Below are 26477 nucleotides of genomic sequence, written 5' to 3' on the forward strand. Positions count from 1 at the left end.
AAAAAGGCTCCAAAAAAGCGCACCCCGTGGTTTACAGAAGAAACTAGAGCTCAGAAATTATTATGCAGAAAGCTGGAACGCAAATGGCGCACGACTAAACTTGAGGTGCACCATCAAGCATGGAGTGATGGTTTAATAACTTATAAACGCATGCTTACCTTAGCTAAAGCTAAATATTACTCAAATCTCATCCACCGTAATAAAAACGATCCTAAATTTTTGTTTAGTACGGTAGCATCGCTAACCCAACAAGGGACTCCTTCCAGTAGCTTAACCCACTCAGCTGATGACTTTATGCAATTCTTTAGTAAGAAAATTGAAGTCATTAGAAAGGAGATTAAAGACAATGCGTCCCAGCTACAACGGGGTTCTATTAACACTGACACGATTGCATATACGGCGGATACTGCCCTCCAAAATAGTTTCTCTCGTTTTGAGGAAATAACATTAGAGGAATTGTTACAACGTGTTAAGGGAATAAAACAGACAACATGTTTACTTGACCCTCTTCCTGGGAAACTGATCAAGGAACTCTTTGTATTATTAGGTCCATCAGTGCTAAATATTATAAACTTATCACTCTCCTCGGGCACTGTTCCCCTAGCATTCAAAAAAGCGGTTATTCATCCTCTTCTTAAAAGACCTAACCTCGATCCTGACCTCATGGTAAATTACCGACCGGTGTCTCACCTTCCCTTTATTTCAAAAATCCTTGAAAAAATTGTTGCGGAGCAGTTAAATGAACACTTAGCGTCTAACAATCTATGTGAAACCTTTCAATCCGGTTTCAGGGCAAATCACTCGACGGAGACAGCCCTCGCAAAAATGACTAATGATCTATTGCTAACGATGGATTCTGATGCGTCATCTATGTTGCTGCTCCTCGATCTTAGCGCTGCTTTCGATACCGTCGATCATAATATTTTATTAGAACGTATCAAAACACGAATTGGTATGTCAGACTTAGCCCTGTCTTGGTTTAACTCTTATCTTACTGATAGGATGCAGTGTGTCTCCCATAACAATGTGACCTCGGACTACGTTAAGGTAACGTGTGGAGTTCCCCAGGGTTCGGTCCTTGGCCCTGCACTCTTCAGCATCTACATGCTGCCGCTAGGTGACATCATACGCAAATACGGTGTTAGCTTTCACTGTTATGCTGATGACACCCAACTCTACATGCCCCTAAAGCTGACCAACACGCCGGATTGTAGTCAGCTGGAGGCGTGTCTTAATGAAATTAAACAATGGATGTCCGCTAACTTTTTGCAACTCAACGCCAAAAAAACGGAAATGCTGATTATCGGTCCTGCTAGACACCGAACTCTATTTAATAATACAACTCTAACATTTGACAACCAAACAATTAAACAAGGCGACACGGTAAAGAATCTGGGTATTATCTTCGACCCAACTCTCTCCTTTGAGGCACACATTAAAAGCGTTACTAAAACGGCCTTCTTTCATCTCCGTAACATCGCTAAAATTCGCTCCATTCTGTCCACTAAAGACGCTGAGATCATTATCCATGCGTTTGTTACGTCTCGCCTCGACTACTGTAACGTATTATTTTCGGGTCTCCCCATGTCTAGCATTAAAAGATTACAGTTGGTACAAAATGCGGCTGCTAGACTTTTGACAAGAACAAGAAAGTTTGATCACATTACGCCTGTACTGGCTCACCTGCACTGGCTTCCTGTGCACTTAAGATGTGACTTTAAGGTTTTACTACTTACGTATAAAATACTACACGGTCTAGCTCCATCTTATCTTGCCGATTGTATTGTACCATATGTCCCGGCAAGAAATCTGCGTTCAAAGGATTCCGGCTTATTAGTGATTCCCAAAGCCCAAAAAAAGTCTGCGGGCTATAGAGCATTTTCCGTTCGGGCTCCAGTACTCTGGAATACCCTCCCGGTAACAGTTCGCGATGCCACCTCAGTAGAAGCATTTAAGTCTCACCTTAAAACTCATTTGTATACTCTAGCCTTTAAATAGACTCCCTTTTTAGACCAGTTGATCTGCCGTTTCTTTTCTTTTTCTTCTATGTCCCACTCTCCCGTGTGGAGGGGGTCCAGTCCGATCCGGTGGCCATGTACTGCTTGCCTGTGTATCGGCTGGGGACATCTCTGCGCTGCTGGTCCGCCTACGCTTGGGATGGTTTCCTGCTGGCTCCGCTGTGAACGGGACTCTCGCTGCTGTGTCTTGGATCCTCTTTGGACTGGACTCCCGCGACTGTGTTGTATCCATTGTGGATTGAACTTTCACAGTATCATGTTAGACCCGCTCGACATCCATTGCTTTCCTCCTCTCTAAGGTTCTCATAGTCATCATTGTCACCGACGTCCCACTGGGTCATTATTGTCACCAATGTCCCACTGGGTGTGAGTTTTCCTTGCCCTTATGTGGGCCTACCGAGGATGTCGTGGTGGTTTGTGCAGCCCTTTGAGACACTAGTGATTTAGGGCTATATAAGTAAACATTGATTGATTGATTGATCTGTTCAGTATTTTAATTTGGTTGTGAGGCATTAAAAGCCACAAAATGCAATGGGTCCATCAGACCCACAAACATTAGCTGAGTACCAACAATATGAACACCACACAAGGGTTAAACATGTTTGTTGACTTTTAAAGATATGAGTATAAAAAGTCAATTTAAAAAAAACATTGTTTACGTAAGCCTGTGGGAAATCAATGAGTACTAATAATTAAGGGCAGTAAAAACATTAAAGGCCTACTGAAATGAGATGTTCCTATTCAAACGGGGACAGCAGGTCCATTCTATGTGTCATACTTGATCATTTCGCGACATTGCCATATTTTTGCTGAAAGGATTTAGTAGAGAAAATCGACGATAAAGTTCGCCACCTTTGCTACTTCCTGAAAAAGCCTCCCTTTACCGGAAGTTGCAGACGATGACGTCACATGTTTGATGGCTCCTCATATATTCACATTGATTTTGATGGGAGTCTCCAACAAAAACAGTTATTCGGACCCAGAAAACGACAATTTCCCCATTAATTTGAGCGAGGATGAAAGATTTGTGTTTGAGGATATTGATAGCGACGGACTAGAAAAAAAAAAAAAAAAAAAGTTAAAAAAATAAAAAACGCGATAGCATTGGGACGTATTCCGATGTTTTTAAACACATTTACTAGGATAATTCTGGGAAATCCCATATTTTTCTATTGTGTTGCTAGTGTTTTAGTGAGTTTAATCAATCAATCAATCAATGTTTACTTATATAGCCCTAAATCACTAGTGTCTCAAAGGGCTGCACAAACCACCACGACATCCTCGGTAGGCCCACATAAGGGCAAGGAAAACTCACACCCAGTGGGACATTGGTGACAATAATGACCCAGTGGGACGTCGGTGACAATGATGACTATGAGAACCTTAGAGAGGAGGAAAGCAATGGATGTCGAGCGGGTCTAACATGATACTTCGAAAGTTCAATCCACAATGGATACAACACAGTCGCGAGAGTCCAGTCCAAGGAGGATCCAAGACACAGCAGCGAGAGTCCCGTTCACAGCGGAGCCAGCAGGAAACCATCCCAAGCGTAGGCGGACCAGCAGCGCAGAGATGTCCCCAGCCGATACACAGGCGAGCAGTACATGGCCACCGGATCGGACCGGACCCCCTCCACACGGGAGAGTGGGACATAGAAGAAAAAGAAAAGAAACGGCAGATCAACTGGTCTAAAAAGGGAGTCTATTTAAAGGCTAGAGTATACAAATGAGTTTTAAGGTGGGACTTAAATGCTTCTACTGAGGTGGCATCGCGAACTGTTACCGGGAGGGCATTCCAGAGTACTGGAGCCCGAACGGAAAATGCTCTATAGCCCGCAGACTTTTTTTGGGCTTTGGGAATCACTAATAAGCCGGAGTCCTTTGAACGCAGATTTCTTGCCGGGACATATGGTACAATACAATCGGCAAGATAGGATGGAGCTAGACCGTGTAGTATTTTATACGTAAGTAGTAAAACCTTAAAGTCACATCTTAAGTGCACAGGAAGCCAGTGCAGGTGAGCCAGTACAGGCGTAATGTGATCAAACTTTCTTGTTCTTGTCAAAAGTCTAGCAGCCGCATTTTGTACCAACTGTAATCTTTTAATGCTAGACATGGGGAGACCCGAAAATAATACGTTACAGTAGTCGAGGCGAGACGTAACAAACGCATGGATAATGATCTCAGCGTCTTTAGTGGACAGAATGGAGCGAATTTTAGCGATGTTACGGAGATGAAAGAAGGCCGTTTTAGTAACGCTTTTAATGTGTGCCTCAAAGGAGAGAGTTGGGTCGAAGATAATACCCAGATTCTGATAGTCGGAAGGGTGTGTCCACGGCCGGGTGTTGACGCGCAGTGTCTCAGGGGAGTCGACGGCAGCTATGGACAGCACAAGCTCAGTTTTTATCCGGTAAGAACTGACTTTTTAACCACAATTTTCTCACCGAAACCTGCTGGTTGACATGTGGTCGGGATCCATGTTCGTTTGACCACGCTCTGATCCATAGTAAAGTTTCACCTCCAGGAATTTTAAACAAGGAATCACCGTGTGTTTGTGTGGCTAAAGGCTAAAGCTTGCAAACTCCATCTTTCTACTGTGACTTCTCCAATATTAATTGAACAAATTGCAAAAAATTCAGCAACACAGATTTCCAAAATACTGTGTAATTATGCCGTTAAAGCAGACGACTTTTACCTGTGTGTGTGCGTAGCGCTCACACTTCCTAAAACCCCGTGACGTCATGGGTACACATCATCGTTACACGACCTTTTCAAGACGAAACTCCCGGGAAATTTAAAATTGTAATTCAGTAAACTAAAAAGGCCGTATTGGCATGTGTTGCAATGTTAATATTTCATCATTGATGTATAAACTATAAAACTGCGTGGTGGGTAGTAGTGGGTTTCAGTAAGCCTTTAAAACAAAGACTTCTGAAGTTAATCACCACGATGCATTTGTTCGCCAGCAGAGGAAGACAAAAGTCAACATTGCGTTTTGGTCCTCATTTTATTTTTGACACAAAAAGCAGCAGAGTCTGTTTTAATGGGATTGAACTCCTTATTTTAAAACAAAACATGAAGTATGTTTATGATTTTACTGAGAAGAAAGACAACTTTGGTCATTTTTAATCGGCATAAATCTTGTCAACGTCAAGAAGATGGAGGAATTGAACGTTTCTTAAAGTCTGATTGTGATTATTTATTCGGTCTAAGAAGTCTGCCGCCTAAATAGGCTGCAGTAAGAACTTCTAAGGTGAAATGTTCTTGATGAAGTTGTTTCTGCCCCCTGGCGGAGGAGACAATGGCACACATGAAAGAATGAAGTGATTTGTTCGCTTTGTACAGAAACATCAACATCCTTCTCAGCGCAAACATGCACCCTCATGTGGACCTGCCAGGACCAGAACTTTCCTGCAAAGCACAAGAAGACGTCAGTCCGGTCCAGGAGGAAAATGAGTGTCGGTGTTTATTAAAAAAAACAACAAAAAAAAACACTGCAGTAGTGGATCCAAATGAAGGACAGCAGAATGTCCGCTAACTGGAGCCTTCAAAGTCCACATTCGTCCAACATTTTGCTCCTGATGGCACCGATTAGTTTGGTTTTGATTGACAGGAGCAGTGAGGGGCTCCACCTCCAAAGAACCAGCAGCGTTATGAAGCGGAGTCACCCCAAAGTTCTAGAAGCCGGGATCACATGGCCCAGGAGATGTTGGCGGCGTGCTCCTTGGCTTTCATGCGCAGCACGGCGATGCTGGACGAGCGCCTCTCCAACTCGGGCTTGGTCTCGAAGGCGTGGTGGTGGTGGTGGTGGGGGTGGTGGTGGCCGTTGGGGGCCGTCGTGAGAAGGGGGTCGGCGCCGAAGAAGCTGTTGAGGGAGACGTGGCCCAACTGGCTCTGCTGGTTTTGGAAGTAGCCGTGGTCGGCGGCGCCCGAGGCCGAGCGGGGCGAGTAGGAGGCCACGCAGGGGGGGGAGCCTCGGGGGAGCATGCAGGGCGACACCACGGAGCCGGCGGCAGGCGGACTGGACCACAAGTTGTTTGGGATCTGCAGTGAGAAGAAACCCGACAAAGGTCGTCCTTATACAACATGAAAATAAATATTTCACATATTCGCTTCAGCTTATAAACAATAGAATTCTGGTTACATAAAAATATAGGACACATTTTGTACATGGAAGATATATTAGTGTGTGTGTGTGTATATATATATATATATATATATATAATAAAAGAAAGGTGCATTAAGATGTTTTTTTAAATTGGATATTCTGTCAAGTAATACAATTTTTCAATATGAAAAATGTAAAATATATTTATACATACACACACACATTATCAATTAGGAAAAGCTGTCAGTAGAATTTGTTTTCCAAAATGTTAAATAAAATCATTAAGTCATTATCATTATTATTATTTTGTGTGAGAAATTGTTTTATGTAAAGAGAGAAGAAAAATCTGAATATCGCTTTTTTTTCCTTCAGCATTTTCTGAAAATGAACATAGTCGAATAATTATTACAATTATTGACCTGCAGAAGGGCCCGGGTAAAGAACCGAACAATGGCGGCACTCTGCTTTCTCTTATTCACGTCTCATTATTTACGAATTTCACCGGGAAGGCAAAGTGTTCCCAAAGAGGGTTTACAAGCTCTGCCTTCTCCTTGGCATTATCGCTTGCAATGACAGGAAAGATGCTGAACGAGTTTACATACATGTATATATACATACATATATATATATATATATATATATACATACATATATATATATATATATATATATACATACATACACACACACACATAAACAAGGTAGGAGTTAAACTAAAACCATAAAATATATACACACACACACAAATCTATACATATATATATACATATATATATATACATACATACATACATGAATATGAATATATATACATACATACACATATATAAATATATATACATAATAAATACATTAGATTAGATTGTACTTTATTCATTCCTTCAGGAGAGTTACTTCAGGAAAATTTAAATTTTCAGCACATGTATATATATATATATATATATATATATATATATATATATATATTCATACACGTATATTTACAATATAAATATACAAACACATATATATATATATATATTAAATAAACAAACATTAAAATATGTATATACAGTATATAATTAATAAATTAATATAAAAAGTTAAATATGTACGTATGTAAATGTACATATTTTTATATTTAAATAATAATTATATATATTTAATTCTATTAATTACTAAACAAATACAGAAAGAAAACTAATAATGTACATATACATACACACTATAATTAGGAAATAAATATTAGAATATAAATATGTACATATGTGTATGTATATAAATATATATATATATATATACAGCTATATACACACACATACATATTTCATTATTTTAGTATGATACATGTACGTATTTTTCTTATATTTATTTAATCCATCCATTTTCTATCGCTTATTTATTTTGTTTTCGCGGGAGGCGCTGCTGCCTATCTCAGCTACAATCGGGCGGAAGGTGGCGTACACCCTGGACAAGACGCCACCACATCGCAGTATATTTACTTAACAATTAATGTAATTTGATATTAAGAGTATGTGAAAGTTCGAGTCCTACCTTGTTTACTTCTGTACGACCTCCTTGAAGTTTTGCAATCAATCAGAAATATCAAGCAGCTAAAATGCGGCAAACATGGACAAGTGTGGAGAGGGTTTTGCATCTTTCCCATCATGCATTGCAGAGGATTTAAAGGAATGTCATTTTGAATTAAGTGTCTTTGGACATTTTTAAAAACATCCACAAAATTCAGTGTTATGTTTGACCACGCGTGTTGACTTTCTGTGTTATTTCATGTGCACCATGAGTGTGGATTGGGTCGTATATAAATGCTACGCTTTGTTCATGTCAAAGTGCAGTTCATGGTCATTAACCTGAATTACTCACAATTTCCACAAGATGGCGACAAGTCTGCAGCAATTATACTGTTAGATGTTTATAATTAAGTTGGACGCAGGCTCGATTCCTTCCTGAACTCAAACTAAACCCTCGTTTGGACACCCCTGCTTGACACTGTTGTACTTATCTCCAATTTTGTACTTTTATAGGAATAAAATCATAAAAATTAAATGAAAATATGATATAATACATTCAATGAATTTATTGAATCATTTTCTGTTAGCATTTTTTTTATCTGTCATTTAAAAGTGAATAAAGCTGTCAAAACAAAAGTTGAGCAGTTCCATGTTCTCTTTCTGCAGTGAAAACTTAAACCCATGACATGTTTTTAAAGAATTATTTATCAAAATCAAACTTTATTTATATCGCACTTTTCCTGCACAGACGAGTAGCCAACACAAAATGCTGCACAAAAACAAAGTGAATAACAACAGAATAAGTAAATAAAAACCTAACATTGAGAGAATAATAGTAGAAATATTAATGACTAAGTTAAAGAACAACACAATAAAATATTAAAAAGCACATTATTAGTAAAAAGCCTGATTAAAAAAAAAGTTTAACGCTCTCTGCGGTCCTGTCAGGACTTTGACTTGGATTTGTTTTGCTTCTTCGACGCAGAGGGAATTTGGAACGAGCCGGGCATGAATGTGAGTACATAATTAATTTATTTACTTACTATAATACAAAAAAAGGGAAAACAAAGGGCGCGCTCAGTGGCGGATAATAATCTATACTAAACTCCAAACAAAACAGCACAATGGCATGACTATATACAAATAAACAAAAGATACTATCAATGGTACAAAACAAACCAAAAACTTGCACAGAGGCATAAATATAAACAAGATCTTACGTGGCGTGGTCAAATCAATAATCAGCGTGGCAAGGCAAGGTAGGTGCGTGGTCATCAGGGATTCATACAATGATCGGTAGGTAAAGCAAGTACACAAGCAAAGTTCCCAGGACGAGGACGGAAACAGAATGGTATAAATAATGACTATGATGGTGATTACTAACAGGTGTGAGGCTGAGGGCAGGGGCGTGACTTGGAGACCAGGTGGAAACTAATGAGTAACTATGGAAACAAACAAAACCTGGAAGTGCAAAAACAAAACATAACATGATCAAACATAAACCCAGATTAACAGGCATGACAGGTCCTAGGGTCCTCTGGCAGTGGCTAAATGCCGCCTCACCGTGGGTCTTTGTTCTGGTATTTCCTAAAGATAATTGGACCTCAGGATCCACGAGGGTTGACACGGTGAAATCAGGCTAGATAGATAAGGCGCAAGGCCATTAAGACATTTTAAAAACTAATAACAGGACTTTGAAATCCACCCAAGAGAATGGGAAGCCAATGTAGTGACTTTAAAATTGGTGTAATGTGTGCCCGCCCTCTGGTCCTCCTATTATATAGTATATTGTGACACCAAAAAGATGTGAAGGTGCAGACGGCGTAGTGCCTGTGTGTACCCGTGTGTACATGTGTGTACCTGTGTGTAGCTGTCGCTGCGAGGCAACACGGCGAGATCGTAGCTGGCTGCAAAGTGACTTTTGGCTTGTTGGATTTGTCCGTAACGTTCTCTCTTCCGCCACTTGGCTCTTCGGTTCTGGAACCACACCTGAGGCACAACGAGCAACACACACCTGTCACTCGTAAGGTTTTGACCGGGCTTTCTGCTGCGCCGCTCTGTGGAACGCTCTCCCTGACCACCTGAGGGCACCACAGACTGTGGATGCTTTTAAAAAAGGCTTAAAAACCCTTCTTTAAAAAAATAAAAATAAAAAATTAAATTAAAAAAATTGTTTTAGATACATGCATACTAGTTCTAGCTATTTGGCTGTTGATTGATTGATTGTTCTAGCTTTTATTATTATTTATTTTTTATTATCTTTTTATTTCTATTTTTTTAATATACTGTAGCACTTTAAGGTTGTTTACTCAATGTAAAGTGCATTTTACAGATAAAATATATTATTATTATTATTATTATTGAGTATGACGGGGCTGAGTTGTGATCAATTGTCTCCATCAAATATGCAAACAAGATGTTAAAAGCAGATTAATGCAATATTCAATCAAATATATTATTATTAAAGAATACAAATTTGAAAGGACACTTTTAAAGAATCATCAGTATTTGTATTTTATGAGCCGAATAAAAACTTTAATTCTTTATTAGACATAAACTGTTAGGTAGCAACATTTTATGGACAGTTAAAAAAAAAAAGTTAATGCTTCTTGTATACAACAAAAAATGTATTTCAATATACATTTAACTAATTAATCCGAAAAGGAGTAGGAAGAGGCGGAGCTTATTAAATCCAACACTATACAAAACAAGTAAATATAAACCCAATCATAATTAATGTATTAATAATTCTTTCTTGTACTTTGTCAACACTTTCAACAGTTTCTCAACGTGGATCATGTTGGTACATTGTTTATTAGTCCTTTCCATAACGTAACTACACACACTTATATGCAAAAGCTTCTAAAATTAACTCTTTATGGGTACAATGTCTCTGCATTGCAGATCAGTTGTGACAAAATTAAACATGACCCAAGCATTTATGTCACATGAAAGACTTGCATTAATAAATTCTTCATTTCAATGAAAATTCATTGAGCACAATCCTTGCTTAATAATAATGATGGTAAAAATAGTATTAATAATAATAATAATGGTCATAATAAAGTCAGAAATATTCATATTTAATATTTGAGTCTAAGTACATAATTTCCTTGCAGAAATTTAAAGCGGCAATTAAGTTAGATTGTATTTAAAAAAAAAAAAAAGGCAGATTTTACAGTGAAAAACTGGCAGCTCAGTTGGCAAAAATTTACGGTAAAAAAAAAAAAGTGCTCCAGTTTTTCCGATTACAGCAATGCACGATGAATAAATAAATAATAAATAATAAAATAAAATAATACAAATATTTTTGAGCACATGTGTCTAAATCAAGGACATGCAAAAATATTTTTTAATAAAATACTTGATCTTTCTCTATTTTTACAGATATAAATACACGTTCTGTCCAAAAAAAAAAACTTAAACTTTAATATCTATTAATGCGACAAATATTTTTTATATAAAAAAAACTAAATATGAGTTTGTCATCCTTTTTACAGTCTACAGACTGTAAAAATGATGACTGTAAAAATGACAATACATTTATTCGTGAAAAAAATTCAAATCCTATCTCAGTTGCCAGAATTTTACCATATAAATAAATATAAAAAAAATGCAAGTTTTTCCATTTACAGTTATTCACTGAATAAATAAAAACATCAATTCTAGAGCACAGGTGTCAAACTCAAAGCATGCAAAGGCCTGGAAACAATGTTTTTGAATACTTGAGTACTTTATCTTTCTCTATTTTTACAGACAGAAATACAAGTACTTAAAAAAAAATACATGCGTATCTTTTAAACTTTGGTATTATCTCATAATGCGACAAATATTATTTATTTTCAATAAAAATACATACAAATCTGTTGAAGTTATGATTTCAAAGCAAGTCATCCATCAAATTGTACACTGTAAAAATGACAATGCATTTTATAGTAAAAAAAAAGCTAATGTCAGTCACCATACTGTTACCGTAAAAAAAACTGTGGTAATGTATTTCCATTTACAGTAATACACTGTAAAAAAGGCAAACCATAGATTTTATGGTGAAAATAATAATAAAATAAAATAAAATAAAAACTGGCAGGTCAATCGCCAGAGTTGTACTGTTTCTATTTACAGTAATACACTGTAAAAAGAACAACCGTTTTATGGTAACATTTTGGTGATCAAGCTGCCATTTTTCTTTTTTTGACCCCAAAATCTACAGTGTATGCAAAAAATAAATCATTAAATGTGTAGTTATTTGTGTAACAATATGATGTATATATCTATGAATATATATATCATATATTCATATATTATTCACTGTTCCAAATGGCCGCCAAGTGGCCCTCAATGAAAACAACTTTGACGGCCCTTGTTTACAGTAAAAAAATAAATAAATAACTGGCCGCTCAGTCGCCAGAATTTTACTGTGAAAATAAAAAGTGCTAGTGTTTTTCCAGTAATAGCATTGCAATAAACAACTTTAGACTTTAGAGCACACACTAAAAAATGCTGGGTTATTTTGATAACCCAATTTATGAGTTGCCAGAGTTGGGTTACATTTTGGAGTTATTTCTATGAATCACAATCCATTTATTTGGGTTATAAAAGTGTTATTTTAACTCAATTTCTCTGTTTTAATAATTATGAACCATTTTTGGGTTGTTTTTCAACGAGTAACGCATTTTTGGGTAAAAGGCTATTTTTTTATTTTTTATTTAAAAGTTTCTTTTACTCTTGAAGGGAATTTTACCATGGATTAATCTCACTAACTATTTACAACCACCCAACATTGAGTTAGTATAACTCAACTTTTGGGTTAAATATTTCAACTCAATGGTTTGGTTGGGATTAAACCCAACATTAAGTTATTACAACTCAACTTTTGAGTTCAAATGATTCAACCCAATAGTTTGGTGGGAATAACCCAACATTGAGTTAGCATAACTACATTTTTGAGTTAATAATTTAACCCAATAGTTTGGTTGGGAAGAACACAACAATGAGTTAGCACTACTCAACTTTTTGTTCAAATAATTCAACCCAATAGTTCGATGGGGAATAACCCAAAAATGATTTCGTATAACTCAACTTTTGGGTTGAATAATTCAACCGAATTGTTTGGTTGGGAATAACCCGACATTGAGTTAGCATAACTCGACTTTTTGTTCAAATGATTCAACCCAATAGTTTGGTGGGTACAACCCAACTTTGAGTTAGCGTAACCCAACTTCTGGGTTAAATAATTCAACCCAATAGTTTGGTTGGGAATAACACAACAATGATTTAGATAACTCAAGTTTTTTTTTTCAAATAATTCAACCCAATTGTTTGATTGGGAATAACCCAACATTGAGTAAGCAAAACTCAGCTTTTTGGTTAAATAATACAAACGAATAATTTGGTTGGGATTAAACCCAAAATCAAATTATCATAACTCAATTTTTGGGTTAAATCATTCAACCCAATAGTTTGATTGGGAATTACCCCACATCGGGTTGGCATATCTCAACTTTTCGGTTAAATAATTCAACCCAATAGTTTGGTTGGGAATAACCCAACATTGGGTTAACATAGCTCAACTTTTGGGTTAAATAATTCAACCCTTTAGTTTGGTCGGGAATAACCCAACATTGAGTGAGCAAAACTCAACTTTTTGTTCAAATAATTCAACCCAATATTTTGATTGGGAATAACCCAACCTAGAGTTAGCGTAGCTCAACTTTTTGTTCAAATAATTCAACCCAATAGCTTGATTGGGAATAACTAAACATTGAGTTAGCATAACTCAATTTTTGGGTTGAATATTTCAACCCAATAGTTTGACTGGGAATAACCCAACATTGAGTTAGCATAACTCAACTTTTGGGTTGAATAATTTAACCCAATAGTTTGGTTGGGAATAACCCAACACTGAGTTAAATAATTCAGCGCAAGAGATGGGTTGGAATAAAAATTAACCCAAAAATGTTGAGTTAAAATACCTCAAACGAGGGGTTCGTCCTTTTCTTAACCAGCAGTTGAGCTAAAATTGGGTTATTTTCTAACCCAACATTTTTTAGGGTGCAGTGTTCCTCAAACTGTACCGTACGCCTACAGCTGCCAGTGTTTTTGATGCTAAGATAAATGCTATGTTGTGATGTTGTATATATTTTTTTATCATATTGTATATTTAATGTGTGCTTTTATTCTTTTTCTCTCTCTTTTCTTTTAAATCATAATTTTACTGCCTTTTTTTTACATCATGGCCAAGGGACTACAGATGAAAACTAGCCTTTTGGCTAATTCTGTCTTTTTTTAACCATGTGTTTTATGAAATTGCATTGTCCCCCTTTGAAATAATGTAATCTAATCAAAAAGTATCGCTTCATTAAAGTACAGTGTTTTATTTTCCTATATTCCAACAAAGCATTGGCCAGAAATATTAGCTATACACGCCAAAAAATGTTTTTTAAATAAAACTTTGCCTTGTTTTTAATGACTACTTAGGTGTACTACGCTACTGTATTTTAATGTTGGTTACTTGGGAGAGTCTAGGGTTTTCTGATGTGGAGTTGTATATTAACTCTCAATTTAAAATAAAATTAAAAAAAATATTGCGCCTGCGATTTTTTTTTTTAACTGTTAAATATACAGTTTTTTTGTTGGTTTTTATAGGTAAAGTGTGAGAGAGAGAGAGGGGAAAAAAGTGTTCTTACCTGCACCCTGGCCTCGGTCAGCTCCGTCCTGGTGGCCAGCTGCTCCCGCACGTAGACGTCCGGGTAGTGCGTCTTCTGGAAGACCTTCTCCAGCTCGTCCAGCTGCGCCGTGGAAAAGGTGGTCCTGTGCCGCCGCTTCTTGCTGCTTGTCACCTTGTTGTCGCCCCGGTCCTCCTCCGCCGCGCAGCCGCCGCCCTCCTCCCCGGCTTTGGCCGCGCCGTAGCCGCCTGCAAACAACCGCACTCACTCCTTAAAAAAAATAATAAACATTTAAAAAAAAAAAAAAGAAGTAAAAATACGTATAAATGTATGATATAATATAAAAAATATATTTTGTTGCCGTCTTATTACCGTGCGGGTCTCCGCGAGGCGAGCCGCGGTGCTCCGTCAGCCCGAAGGCCTGCGCGCATTTCGAGGGAGACTTGGCGAAGTAGCCCCCGCCGTCCAGGCTCTCCATGACCGGCTCCGCGAAGTAGTCCCCGGCCTTCATGGCCTGGTTCTTCAGCCCGAACTTGTCTTCCATGAAGTCCATCGTCATCATCCTGGTCATCAGCATGATGTGCGGCGCGCAGCAGCAAGTCTTTATAGGGAGCCCCCGCAAGTCCTCCGAGGACACCCCCGGTCCTGCTGGCCCCACTTGGAGACGCGACTCCTCCCACCGCGGGTCCAGGGCGTCCAGGCACAACAGAACCGAGCCAGGGAAGCAACAACTGCTGACAAATAAGTAACTAAAACGATGAAATTTCTTCTTCAAACTTTTTTTAACTTTCACTTTCACTTCGTGGGTAAACATATTGATGGTGTACTAATTTGCATCTAAACATGATATATTCCAAAATATATTAGTTGCAAACCTAGCAGTCAGTTTATGTATATTTAGGGGATTGTCAATAAAATGAATGAACCAATGCTCATTAACCATGATTGAAACCAATTGTAAACATTCTCCATTTAAAATGTAATTAAATGTTAAAAATATATTTAATTTATAAAAATTAGTTGTTAAATTACACTTTTATTGTGTTATATTTTACTTTATTTATTGTATTTATCAATTTTTTTTTACCCAATATTTGTATGTAATTCTAAAACATATGAAACATATATTTTGTGTATTGTACATATTTCTACAGTTACCGTCTTTCCTTGAATTGCCGCCGGGGCGCTAATTAATTTAAAACCTCTTCTCACTCCTGAGCTTACCAAAGGCATGCGGTAAATGTAAGGATGCACTAATTATTTTATAACCTCTTCTCACTCCGGCACTTACCAAAGGCATGCAGTAAAAATTTGAGTGTGATGTAAGCTTGGACCTTAAAGCCTACTGAATAGCTCTTAATCTTCTTCCCTTTATGTGATTTCAAATTACCGGTATTGAAATCAGCCTCCTCCATTTTGAAAATGATGACAGGGGAAGTGTTACTCGTTAATTATTTTGCGAGGCGAGTTGGACCCGGCAATAATTCAAGGCAGGCGCATACTATATGCCCTGCGGCAATTCAAGGAAATACGGCAATTTGTATTTTATTATGTTTTTACATTATTTGCAATTATTTGTGTTGCCTTTTTTTTTTTTTTACTTAATGTTTTTTATAAAAGTCTTACACAAATAATATATTTTGTATTGTACATATTTCTACGATACGTCTTTACATAACTGATACACATGCACCACTAAATTCAACCTAATGAGCTGTGTTTTGGGTTGAGTAAGATGGTCTCTGAGTTTGAATCCAATTGTAAACATTCTCTATTTAAAATTCAATGAGATGTTAAAAAAAGACATCTAATATTTATCTAATATATGAAAAAAAAAAAAAAAGCAGTAACATTTACTATACAACACACAACCTCATTAATATTAAAGACAACATTGTTTTTAATTATGTTTTTAATGATTTTTTTGGTACTTCATTTTTATTACCTAATATTTTTTTTATAAATATCTAAAATAAATGAGATTTATGTTTTGTGCATTTTACATATTTTTAAAAACATTTTTACTCACAACTCCGTACAAAATATTTAGATATATAATATCTGAAAAAATGCAGTAACATTGACTATGACACAAAACTTAGTTGTTGTCAGAAAAAAAGTGTATTTATTTTTATTATGTTTTTACTTTATTTATTTATTTTAATTAAATTGTATTTTTTTGGTATAGATTTTAACAAATATTTTTTTCTTAAATGTCTAAAATAAATGAAATATTTTTTGTATTTTGCATATTTTTAAAAACATTTTTACACACACAACTGCATACAAGATGTTAAAAAAAGATATCTAATATCTGAAAAAAATGCAGTGACATTGACTATATGACACAAATCTTAGTTGTTGTTAAATTACATTATTTGATTAAGTTTTTACGGATTATTTTTAAACTTTTATTTTTAATTACCTAATCATTTTATTTTATAAGTGTCTAAAATAAATCAAATATTTTGTGTATTTTACATATTTTTAAAAACATTTTTATTCACAAAAAATATGTATAATATATGAAAAAAATGCAATAACTGACCATGACACAAAACTTAGTTGTTGGATGAAAAGTGTATTTTTTTTAATCATGTTTTTACTTAAATAAATTAAAAATAAATTCATCTTTTTTTTTGTATATTTTTACCTTATATTTTTACATAAAAGTGTAAAACAAAGTATATATTTTTTGTATTTTACATTTTTTAAGTACATATTTACACACAACTGTATGCGAGATGTTAAAAAAATATCTAATATCTGAAAAAAATGCTGTAACATTGACTATATGACACAAATCATATTGTTAACATGACATCCCGAAAGGTCTGAGGCTACCAGAATTGATCACTTTGGGAGAGCTTAAGTCCATTTTAAAAGATCGAGAAACCAGTTCTCTTGGGAAATGTACTTGCTTCTAAATTGAATTATTGCTTAATCATTTAAAAAAAAAAATTGACATGGTGTGGTATGACTGCTGTTTTTCTGTTGTATTGTCTTGTTTTAATTATTATTACTGTACCTTTGTTTGTGCCGCCCACTTTGTCAAGTCGCTCTTCAAAAAGAGATTTAAATCTCTATGAGTCTTTAAATAAAGGAAATGGAATTTTGAATTGAATTAAATTACATTTTTATTGATTTGTATTATGTTTTTACTGATTTTCTTCATTTACATTTATGTATTATTGATTAGCTAGAAATGTTGTTTTATAAATGTCTAAAATAAATTAAGTATTTTGTGTATTTTACATATTTTTAAATACATTTTTACACACAACTGCTTATGAGAATTTAAAAAAAGCTATTTAATATCTGAAAAATTGCAATAACATTGACTGTATGACACAAATCTTAGTTGTTGAATTAACTTATTTTAATCATGTTTTTCCTGATATTTTTTTCCTTTAGTTTTTGTAAATGTCTCAAATAAATTAAATAAACATTTTGTGTATTTTACACGATTTAAAAAACATGTTTACTGACAACTGTGTACGAGATGTTAAAAAAAGATATCTAATATCTGGAAAAAATACAGTAACATTAACTATATACACACAAATCTTAGTTATTGTTAAATTACTTTTGTATTTATTTTTGTTATGTTTGTAATGATTTATTTTTTTTTACTTTCGATGTTATCTTTTTTATTACCTAATCATTTTATTTTAGAAATGTCGAAAATAAATAATATTTTATTTTTATTTTTACTGTCTACTTTATTTAAAAAAAAAAAACTTAAAAAGTTTAGTCTTTTTTTTACCTAATATTTTTTTTAATAAAAGTCTAAAACAAATTACATTAAAAAAATACTTCTTTGTATTTTACATCTTTCTAAAATATCTTTTTACCCTTAATTGCCTACAAACCACTAAGTCAGGGCTTAGTGGTGTGCATGATCCAGGTGGGTTCTGGATTCAGGACCAGGTCTGTGTGGTGCCACACAAGGAACAAGTCCAAATAAACAGCAGTGTTGATGGCCAGCGGGAGGGTGGGCAGGCATCTTATTGGACGACTAAGGTGACCAATGGTGTGCGGCGTCCACAGCTGAGGAAAAAAAGCTTATCCTGTAGTATTTTTTATCAGCTTTTCATAAATATTAGTATTTAGTGCATGTACATTTTTATAAAAATGTTAACTGCAGAAGTCCAAGTTGAATAAACATGTTTGGGGGCTGACCTGTAAAAAGAAGCAAAGGTCAAATGTGTTTTTTTCTGTCCTGAAACACCTGATGTGAGCTCTTCAGCGTCTCACAGAGTCCAGTACTCAACCTGAACCCGGGCTAACATTCTTATTTTAATTCAATTTGTAGTAAAACATCCTGCTAGCTAAACGGGGCCACGCTCGCATTAAAACTGCAGTATTAGCGTTTCCATTTAGCTTTGACATTGAGCCCACGGTTTGTGCTCGCCACCGCTCGATTCCCTCGATGCGCTTCGGGTTTCTCGGGGCCGCTGCCAGGTTCCTCCCCGGAGTTCAGGGTCCACTTTTCTTTACGTTGGATAAAAGACGCAGACGCTTGGTCGGAAGGCGACCTGGGTTTACCTTCCGTTTTTCTCCCAAAGTAAATTTGTTTGGGAATGTCATTCACAGACGGCTTAAATAACGCCAGGCGTATCATAAGCGATACATAAGTTTTGAACGCTCTACAGCATGGGTGTCAAACTTTGGCCCGCGGGCCAAATTTGGCCCGCCATGTTGTTTCATTTGGCCCTGGAGGCAATATCAAATTAACATTAGAGGCGGCACCGCATTCACCACTAATGCTCTTACTTGCCAACCCTCCCGATTTTCCCGGTAGACTCCCGAAGTTCAGTGCGCCTCCCGAAAATCTCCCTGGGCAACCATTCTCGTGAATATCTCCCAATTTCCACCTGGACAACAATATTGGGGGCCGTGCCTTAAAGGCAATGCCTTTAACATTCTCTACAACCTGTCGTCACGTCCGCTTATCCTCCATACAAACAGCGTGCTGGCAAAGACTCATGATATAAGCATCTTGTACCCACTCATAAGTGAATGCAAAGCATACTCAGTCAACAGCTATACAGGTCACACTGAGGGTGGCCGTATAAAAAACTTTAACACTGTTACAAATATGCACCACACTGTGAACCCACACCAAACAAGAATGACACAACAGAACAAATACCCAGAACCCCTTGCAGCACTAACTCTTCCGGGATGCTACAATACACGCTACCACCTAAAAGGTTAATTTGTTCAACCTTGGCCCGCAGCTTTGTTCAGTTTAAAATGTTGGCCCTCCCTGTATTTGAGTTTGACACCCCTGCTCTACAGTCTACATCAGAGGTGGCCAAACTATATATATATATATATATATATATATATATATGGTCAAAGCTTTCATTTTGCGCAAATTTGTGAAAATATTCCTTAACAAAAGAACAGGAGTAAACACCAGACACGTACCGCGTTCTACCGCCCCCACATGGAGCTTAATTCTATACTCTGGTTCCTGCCGGGGTAGAACCAGCACATCTTAGGGCCAAACTTAACCATCGGCGTACAGTCAACAGGCCTCCAAACCACTCCGCCGCCACCCCCTTTCCACGCCTGCACGTGGCACTAAGAGGCAAAATAAATAGACGGGAGCATTTCCTGAGAGGGAGCCGCTCGCCAAGGCCGACTGTTTGTTTTGACTTTCATTAAGTTATTGTTTCCAGGCGGCGCCACGGACTACTAGCCTATCAGCTGACATGTTTGTGCTCGGTGCTGGGATACACATCCATCCAAACCCACTGAAGACGCTAAAGACCAGTGCGCACTAAGCAGGAAAGGGAATCGTACAAGTCCGGCAGTACAGTGAGAAAATGTACACTTAAGTCTTTTAAGTGCAACATGCAGTGCACTGGAATTACAGGGCATACCCAAAACACTTAAAATGTGTGAGCAGTGGTGGACACTTGGCGTCCTCAATAGTCACCAGCTTGACCAGGGGTGTCCAAAGTACGGCTCGGGAGCTTATTGCAGGCCGCAACTTGTTTTTTACACATTCTAAAGATAAAAAGAAACATCCTGGATTACAACATCACACAAAAAAAAAACCTACAATATGCTATAGTCGGAGAAATTGCATGTGAATGCAGAAACGCGCAAGCGGAATTGAAATGCTAATGTTAGCATGCTAACAGTTAGACTACGTCAATTACTAAGTCATAAAACTATTAAGCGTACGTATGTAAAAAATTATTTTTTTAAAAGTTAGCATGCTAACAGTTTGCATGCATCCAGTACCAAGTGATAAGAGTCTGAGACATTCGGCTGCAAAATTGGCTGAAGCATGATGATGTTAGCAGTGCTGCCTGATGCTGAGCCAATCAGCGGACACGATACTGATCGTTTTGGTCTTACCGAGTACTACTGTCGTATTGGTATTTTTAGTTCCTTTAACCGTTGTTATGCTTAAAAATGCCCAAATTGGGGCAAAATTACATATAATATGCTTTGTAAATGATATACAAAGCTAATAAATGAATGTTGTGTTCAGATAGTTTAGCATATAATAATTGTACTAGGGTTGTTCCGATACCAATATTTTGGTACAGATACCGGTACCAAAATGTATTTTGATACTTTTCTAAATAGAGGGGACCACAAAAAAAATGCATTATTGGCTTTATTTGAACAAAAAATGTTTAGGGTACATTAAAAATATGTTTCTTATTGCAATTTTGTCCTTAAATAAAATAGTGAACATACCAGAGAACTTTTTTTTTATTAGCAAGCAAGAAAACAAAGGCTCCTAATTTAGTTGCTGACATATGCATGTTGTCAAAATTATTAAGGACAAGTGGCAAAAAATTTATCATTAATCCACTTGTTCTATTACTGTTAATATCTGCTTGCTTTCTTCTGTTGACATGTTCCATCTACACTTCTGTTAAAATGTAATCATCACTTATTCTTCTGTTTCTTGAGGGTTTACATTAGACCACAAATTACACTGTGATAATATGTGGTAGTAAAAAGGTTTAAAAAAAAAATGTACAGCAGTTATTATAATAAGCTCATTTTTAAATGTTGCAAAAAAAAAAGATGAGATTGTGTCATCAAAAACAATGAATATATTTGAACACACAAAAAAGTACCAAGAATGGGTCCCGTTGAGTATCGGTACCAATTCCCAGGTTAAGGGAATTCGTACCATCTTGGTTCAAATGTGATCACACAGAAAATACTAAAAGTAAGATTAAATATGTCAAATAAGGGTGATATGTTTATTTTCTGTCTGATAAGATAATTTTTCTCACTAAGCAGATTTTATGTTAGTGTTTTACTTTTTTTAAGGGTTTTGGTCGTATATGATCTCAGTAAGATATAACAGCTTGTTGCTGAGATTGTATGACCTATATTGAGTAAAACATGCATGGAACTGGAATATCAACTGTTGCAAAGCTGTGTCATCAACAAGTATAAAACTACTTTTTTAAGTAGCGTATTTTTCGGACTATAAGTCACAGTTTTTTTCATAGTTTGGCCGGGGGTGCGACATATACTCCGGAGCGACTTTTGTGTGAAATTATTAACACATTACCGTAAAATATAAAATAATATTATTTATCTCATTCGCGGAAGAGACGAAGAAAATGTCAGCAATCGTCACATACACGTCAACCAATAAGAATTCGGCGGGGGAGGGTCATGGCAGAAGTGCATTGTGGGTCATGGAATGCTAACTGCTATATGCTATACGCTACTGCCGTAGCTATTCAGGTGGATCATTTCATTGTTGGCGGTAACTTGTAAAAACCGAGAATGGCTGAAAGAAAATTGGACCGAAAAGGAAATCATGTACTGCAGATTACAAGCTGGACGTAGTGAAATATGCAGCAGAAAACGACAACAGGAAGCGGCGCATACCTTTAGAGTTGGCAGAGTTGTTTAGAAGCGACATCGAGGAAGAAGATTTCATGGGGTTTATCGATTAGAAGTGACAGATTGCTTGGTAAACGTATAGCATGTTTTATATGTTATAATTTTTTGAATGACTCTTACCATAATATGTTACGTTAACATACCAGACACCTTCTCCGTTGGTTATTTGTGCGTCATATAACGTACAGCAGGGGTCACCAGGTAGCCCGTAAGGACCAGATGAGTCTCCCGCTGGCCTGTTCTAAAAATAACTCAAATAGCAGCACTTACCAGTGTGCTGCCTCTATTTTTAAAATTGTATTTATTTACTAGCAAGCTGGTCTCGCTTTGCTCGACATTTTTAATTCTAAGAGAGACAAAACTCAAATGGAATTTGAAAATCCAAGAAAATGTTTTAAAGACTTGGCCTTCACTTGTTTAAATAAATTCATTTATTTTTTTTACTTTGCTTCTTATAACTTTCAGAAAGACAATTTTAGAGAAAAAATACAACCGTAAAAATTATTTTAGGATTTTTAAACACATATACCTTTTTACCTTTTAAATTCCTTCCTCTTCTTACCCGACAATTTAAATCAATGTTCAAGTAAATGTATTTTTTTCATTGTAAAGAATAATAAATACATTTTAATTTAATTCTTAAATTTAGCTTCTGTTTTTTCGACGGAGAATATTTGTGAAATATTTCTTCAAACATATTATGATAAAAATTCGAAAAAAATATTCTGGCAAATCTAAAAAATCTGTAAAATCAAATTTAAATCTTATTTCAAAGTCTTTTGAATTTATTTAAAAAAAAGATTTTCTGGAAAATCTAGAAGAAATAATGATTTGTCTTTGTTAGAAATATAGCTTGGTCCAATTTGTTATATATTCTAACAAAGTGCGCATTGGATTTTAACCTATTTAAAACATGTCATCAAAAAAATATATTTATTGTGAGAAATCATTAAGATGATCAGTTTTCCCACAAAGATAAATATCATTAATTATTAATAATAACATAGAGTTAAAGGTAAATTGAGCAAATTGGCTATTTCTGGCAATTTATTTAAATGTGTATCCAACTGGTAGCCCTTCGCATTAATCAGTACCCAAGAAATAGCTCTTTGTTTCAAAAAGGTTGGTGACGTACACTTATTCAGCCTGCTGTTCGCTATTCTTTATTTATTTTAAATTGCCTTTCAAATATCTATTCTTGGTGTTGGATTTTATCAAATAAATTTCCCCCAAAAATGCGACTTATACTCCAGTGCGACGTATATATGTTTTTTTCCTTCTTTATTATGCATTTTCGGCCGGTGCCACGTATACTTATAATCCGAAAAATACGGTAATAATGTCTTACTTCAAGCATGAAAACAAAATCATGATATCATATTATTGTGTCAAGATAATGGCACTAGCATTTACTTGATTTAAGAATATTTTTCACCATATTAATCAAAAAGGTCTTTTTTTTTCCTACCAAGAAAAGTGCACTTGTTATTAGTGAGAATGTACTTATTTTAAGGTGGTTTTGGGTTCATTGAGGTGAGCTAATTTTACTTTTTTTGGAAAGTCTTGACAAGCCGAATTTTCTTGTTCTATTGGCAGATAATTTTGCTTAGTTCAAATAAAATACCCCTAATTTTTGTATTGTTTTCCTTATTTTTGAACACTGACTTTTGCAGTGTACCTGCATTGTCCTTTCCATCCTTACACTTTCCATCATTGTAACTGAGCTACTGTGTGGAACAATTTCCCTTGTGGATCATTAAAGTTTATCTAAGTCTAAGTCTAAAGAATTCACACTAAAGTGTGTCATGTGTCACTAGATGATACTCGGTGTGAGTGCGTGAAGATCAGCTGGAGGTGAGAGGACAGGACATGAGAAGATGTCCTAAAATATGATGGCGTCTCATCATAACAGCGCCATCAGCCAAGGTTTTATTGCTCTTGGATACAGTTTTTTTTTTCTTTCAGGTATGTGTGTGTTTGACTTTGTCCCTTTTCTTCCCCCCGCCCCAGCCCGCGCTCCACCTGACCGTCTCGTCCCGAAAGGAGATGCGTTCTTTCCTCCGAGAAGCAGACAGAACCCGACTGGGATGTGGAACATCTTGTTCTGGAGGAATGAGCATATGAGAAGAATTGCTTAGCGCTGCTGCAACACATCAATCTAGACCAGGGGCGTCCAAACTTTTTGACATGGGGGCCTCATTGGGCTACAAAAATCTGGTCCAGGACCGAAAGCATGTAAAGTGTATATATATATATATATATATATATATATATATATATATATATATATATATATATATATATATATATATACATATATGGGTCAGGTTTGGTTTTGGAATTGGATTGCATTGTTATGGTATTGCTGTGTATTGTTTTGTTGAATTGATTAAAAATAATTAAATAAAATAGATTTAAAAAAATAAAAGACAATCGATTCTGAATTGCACAACGTGAGAATCGCAATTCTTATTCGAATCTATTTTTCCCACACTCCTAACATATATATAACTGCAATAAACAAAGCAATTGAAAGGAGACACAAACACGACACTGAACAAACCAAAAGTAGTGAAACAAAAATTAATACTATCAGCAAAAGTATCAATATTAGTTATAATTTTAGCATAGCAGTGATTATAAATCCCTCATTGACATTATCATTAGACATTTATATAAAAAAAAGAACAATAGCATCACAGTGGCTTACACTTGCATCGCATCTCATAAGCTTGACAACACACTGTGTCCAATGTTTTCACAAAGATAAAATAAGTCATATTTTTTTTTTTTTTTTTAATAGTTCAAACAAATTTACATTATTGCAATGAGTTGATAAAATATTGTCCTTTACAAATATAAAAGCTTTTTAAAAAAAAAAATCTACTACTCTGCTTGCATGTCAGCAGACTGGGGTAGATCCTGCTGAAATCCTATGTATTGAATGAATACAGAATCGTTTTGAATCAGAAAAATATCGTTTTTGAATCGAGAATCACGTTGAATCGAAAAAAATTGATATATTATCGAATCACGGCCCCAAGAATCGATATTGCATCGAATCGTGGGACACCCAAAGATTCGCAGCCCTGATTATATATATATATATAGACATATATATATATATATGTATATACATACGCATATATATATATATATATACATACGCATATATATATATATATATATATATATATATATATGTGTGTGTGTATGTATATACAGTATATAATGTGTATATATATATATATATATATATAAATATATATATATGTATATATGTAGGTGTGGGAAAAAAAAATCACAAGACTACTTCATCTCTACAGATCTGTTTCATAAGGGGTTCCCTCAATCATCAGGAGAAATCTCCTGATGATTGAGGGAACCCCTCATGAAACAGATCTGTAGAGATGAAGTAGTCTTGTGATTTTTTTTCCCACACCTACATATTGCGCTCTACCACGGTATCGAGCACTATTCTCTGGATAATCCAATCAAGACATATATATGTATATATATATATATAGTCAATATTTCTGTGGTTTAGCCATTATACGTTATTATTCCATTATATGTATGATCAATACCGTAAGAGCGTAATATACATTAGGTCAGGAAAAAACACAGAGGGTGTTTCATCCCTGCAAGCCTGTTTCACAGATTTCCCTGCTCCTCAGGGGATTTTATAACATATTTTTATAATATGTATAATATAATATAAAATATGACAATATTTTCTCCCTAAAAAATTTCAACATTGATTTAATTTGTCATTATTTTTTGAGCAATGAAAGCATTAAAAAAAATACCACTACAATTCTTAGGGATCCATAAGGGTCCCATGCATATAAGTGTTGATATAAGTCATATATATATATATATATATATATATAAATGTTTTATTGCTTAAGAGTCTTGATCAACTTCAGATCTATCGTTGCTACGTTTTTATTATTTTTCATGGGTTTTTTTGTTTGTTTGTTTGATGCCATTTTTTTCCCCCCAAAAAAGTTATTTTTTTTGGCTGTGGTGCAATTGTAGCTTTGGAGCTTTGGATTAGTCAGTAATTCATAACAACATTGATTTTGATTCATTATTATTTTTTGAGTTAGCCACTTTGGGATTATTGTAGAACTTTTAGAGGGTGACTGCTTAACGAGGGGGGAGCAGGCCAAGTTGGGGGATGTACCAGAAGGTCGGGCCAGGGACACAGTGTCGTGAATTTCTTCTCTGGCAGGAAACGAACAGTGAGAGAAGAAAAAAAAGAAAAAAGAAGG

At 35.7% G+C, this 26477-nt stretch overlaps 2 protein-coding genes across 4 annotated transcripts in view; both read right to left on the bottom strand.

Annotated features, from left to right (window-relative positions):
- Positions 1–5033: 5033 nt before the first annotated feature.
- alx1 (ALX homeobox 1) lies at positions 5034–15950 on the bottom strand. 2 transcript variants are annotated; one of them, XM_061893693.1, is made up of 4 exons: positions 14671–15950; positions 14320–14546; positions 9494–9622; positions 5034–6061 (listed from the first exon to the last, which is right to left on the bottom strand). In XM_061893693.1, exons 1-4 carry the CDS (start codon positions 15110–15112, stop codon positions 5708–5710), a joined length of 1152 nt encoding a protein of 383 aa, XP_061749677.1. In that variant the 5' UTR covers positions 15113–15950; the 3' UTR covers positions 5034–5707. The 2 variants fall into 2 exon arrangements, with proteins under 2 accessions (XP_061749677.1, XP_061749676.1); XM_061893692.1 differs by having other exon boundaries at positions 14320–14568.
- A 5013-nt stretch (positions 15951–20963) lies between these two features.
- lrriq1 (leucine-rich repeats and IQ motif containing 1) overlaps positions 20964–26477 on the bottom strand; it is a 91010-nt gene continuing 85496 nt past the window's right edge. Inside the window, exon 26 of one of the 2 annotated variants that reach the window (XM_061894433.1) lies at positions 20964–24304. In XM_061894433.1, the coding sequence (XP_061750417.1) occupies positions 24162–24304 (143 nt within the window). In that variant the 3' untranslated portion in view covers positions 20964–24161. The remainder of the gene's footprint in view (positions 24305–26477) is intronic. The other variant, XR_009806049.1, reaches the window with a different exon arrangement.

The sequence above is a fragment of the Nerophis ophidion genome, linkage group LG03 (assembly GCF_033978795.1).
Source record: "Nerophis ophidion isolate RoL-2023_Sa linkage group LG03, RoL_Noph_v1.0, whole genome shotgun sequence".
NCBI classification, from domain to species: domain Eukaryota; kingdom Metazoa; phylum Chordata; class Actinopteri; order Syngnathiformes; family Syngnathidae; genus Nerophis; species Nerophis ophidion.